This window comes from Dipodomys ordii, unplaced genomic scaffold (genome assembly GCF_000151885.1).
Source record: "Dipodomys ordii isolate 6190 unplaced genomic scaffold, Dord_2.0 Scaffold18, whole genome shotgun sequence".
NCBI classification, from domain to species: domain Eukaryota; kingdom Metazoa; phylum Chordata; class Mammalia; order Rodentia; family Heteromyidae; genus Dipodomys; species Dipodomys ordii.
Window position 1 is genome coordinate 19,689,539 of NW_012267234.1, and position 2,848 is coordinate 19,692,386.

Sequence of the window (2,848 nt, forward strand, 5' to 3'; positions counted from 1 at the left end):
CCGTGCGGGCGCTGGCTGTGGCGCCAGCCCGTGCAGGACGCTGGGCAGTCAGGAGGCGTCTGTGGCATTGCTCACACGCAGGGGCGCGTGGCGGGCCTGGCGGGACCCGCCCAGCAGGGGCAGCGCAGGGGAGGACAGGTTCTCCACCATGGAGGATGTGCTGGCTGGTGGGTTGCAGAAGGAGGAGGGAGGGGAGGGAGGGAGGGAGGGAGGGAGGGACACAGGAAGGGAGAGAAGGGAGAAAGGAAGGAAGGAAGGAGGGAAGGAAGGGAGGGAGGCAGAAAGGAAGGAGGGAGGAAGGAAGGATGGAAGGAGGGAGGGAGGGAAAAGGGAAGGAAAGAAGGAATGGAAGGAGGGAGGAAGGAAGGAGGAAAGGGAGGGAGGCAGGAAGGAAAGAGGAAGGGAAGGAGGGAAGGAAAGAAGAAGAGAGGGAAGGATGAAGGAAAGGAAGGAAGGAGGAAGAAAGGAGGGAAGGGAAGGAGGGAGGGAGGAAGGAAGGAGGGAAGGGAAGGAGGGAGGGAGGAAGGAAGGAGGGAAGGGAAGGAGGGAGGAAGAAGGGAAGGAGGAAGGGAAGGAAGGAAGGAAGGAAGGGAAGGAGGAAAGAAGGAAGAAGGGAAGGAAGAAAGGAGGAAGAGAAGGGAGGAAGGGAAGGAAGGAAAGGGAGGGAAAGGAGGGGGGGAAGAAGGGAGGGAGGGAGGGACAGACCAGGTTCCAGGGCTCTAGGAGCCAGAGGGGCTCCGGCCCCCCTGAGCCCAGGTCCCTGAGCGGCCCGAGCGGGGCCTCAGCACCTGGCCAGCCTCGGGGGGGTCCCCCCCGCCCTCACCGCCCTCCTCTCAGCACCTGGCCGGCCTCAGCCCCCCGCCCTCACCGCCCTCCTCTCAGCACCTGGCCAGCCTCGGCCCCCCGCCCCACCCTCACTGCCCTCCTTCCCCCGCAGGACCTCCCACTCGCGGGCCAAGGCGGAGGCGGCTCTTGCAGCGGCCCGGAAGGCGCAGGAGGAAGCCCGGATCGCCAGGGTCACTGCCAAGGAGTTCTCGCCGTCCTTCCAGCACAGAGAGAACGGTGAGTCCCACCCGCTCCCAGCACCACGGGCTCCGCTCCCTCGCCTCTTGGGGCCTCGGTTTCCCCAGTTGTGCAAAGAGAGGGACCCAGCGTGTGCTGCTGGTCAGTGGCGGTCCAGCGCTCCGTCCCTCAGCCCAGAAGCTGTGAGTGTGGCGTGGGCAGAGGCCTGTGCTGGGGAGGCCTGGAGATGGAGCGGGCGGGGCCCAGCTTCTGTGGGAAGACCGAGGCAGAGCCGTGCGGTGTGGCCGCTGTCCGGGGCTTCCGGAAGCTGCGGGGTAGGAGGGCTGTTGCAGGTCCCCTCTGACCAGCCCTGCCCACAGCTGCACCTTGGACCGCTGGCTGCCAGGAACCCACAGCAAGTGATTCTGTTTAAGCCCCTGGTCTGTGGGCCTTAGGTGGCCCCAGGACATTGGGATGGGCTCTCGCAGCCCTGGGAGGCAGAGATGCTCTGGTAAAGGGTGCTGCCGGGACGCCCCCTTGGGTCGGCTGCGGGCGGCAGGTGCTGCCCCGCAGGAACGGGTGAACCACGCCAGCCTTGCCTGGCACCTGCGGCTCGAGGGTCCTGCTTGGTGGAGCCTCTGTCCCTTCCAGCCCTGCCTCTGCGGGCGGGGAGAGCCCATCATGCGATCTACCTTCTGAATCACCGCTAGAAGGTTGTGAGGCCTGCTCTGTCTGTTGAGAATGTTAGAGAGGGAGATGTTCCAGAGCGGGTGCTGCAGAGACAGCCTGGCCACATAGGGCGGGGGGGGGGGGACACACCGGTTCTGGGTGTCTTGATCTCTTGTCTCTCTCTCTCCCTCCTTCCCTCCCCCTCCCTGCTGGTTGTGGGGCTTGAACTCAGAGCCTAGGCTGTTCCTGAGCCACTTCATGCTCAAGGCGAGCGCTCTACTTGAGCCGCAGCACCACTTCCAGTTTTGGTTTGGTTTTTTTTGTCTGTTGTAAGGCTTGAACTCTGGGCTGGGCACTGCCCCTCAGCCCCTCAACTCAAGGCCAGCACTCCACCACCTGAGGGACAGAGGACAGGGACAGAGGACGGGGTCAGAGGACAGGCGGGAGGCTCTGAGACGGGGACAGAGCAGAGGACAGGGACTGAGGCTGGAGGCCGGAGGGTGGGGTTGAAGGCTCTGGGGTGGGGCAGAGGCTCGGGGACTGGGCCGCAGCTGCTCAGGCTCCTGTGCAGCACAGCCAGCGGAGCGTCTGCGCCGCTGGGCGTGGCGCTCTGGTCGGCTCTGGGGACACCTGGCTTCCAGTTCAGCCCCGGGAGGCATGGCCGAACCAGGGACAGATCTGGAATCGGGCCAAGCAGTGGCTCCTCGGGCGGTGGCGGTGTGCTGTGTGCAGCGTGTGGTGTGTGGTGTGGTGTGCGGTGCGTGGTTGGTGTGCGGTGTGTGGTGTGCGGTGTGTGGTGTGGTGTGTGGTGTGCGGTGTGCTGTGGCAGTGTGTGGTGTGCGGTGGTGGTGTGTGGTGGTGGTGTGTGGTGTGTGGTGTGCTGTGTGTGGTGTGCTGTGGCCGTGTGTGGTGTGTGGTGTGCGGTGTGTGCGGTGTGCTGTGGCAGTGTGTGGTGTGCTGTGGCAGTGTGTGGTGTGTGTGGTGGTGTGCGGTGGTGGTGTGTGGTGTGTGGTGGTGGTGTGCGGTGTGGTGTGTGGTGTGTGGTGGTGTGTGGTGTGCGGTGGTGGTGTGTGGTGGCGGTGGTGGTGTGCGGTGGTGGTGTGTGGTGTGCTGTGGTGGTGTGTGGTGTGCGGTGGTGGTGTGCAGTGGTGGTGTGTGGTGTGTGGTGGTGGTGTGC

At 65.0% G+C, this 2,848-nt stretch overlaps 1 protein-coding gene across 1 annotated transcript in view; it reads left to right on the forward strand.

Annotated features, from left to right (window-relative positions):
• Jph3 (junctophilin 3) overlaps nt 1–2,848 on the forward strand; it is a 40,096-nt gene that overhangs the window by 31,196 nt on the left and 6,052 nt on the right. The window contains exon 4 of the mRNA XM_013012714.1: nt 938–1,062. Coding sequence (XP_012868168.1) covers nt 938–1,062 — 125 coding nt within the window. The remainder of the gene's footprint in view (nt 1–937; nt 1,063–2,848) is intronic.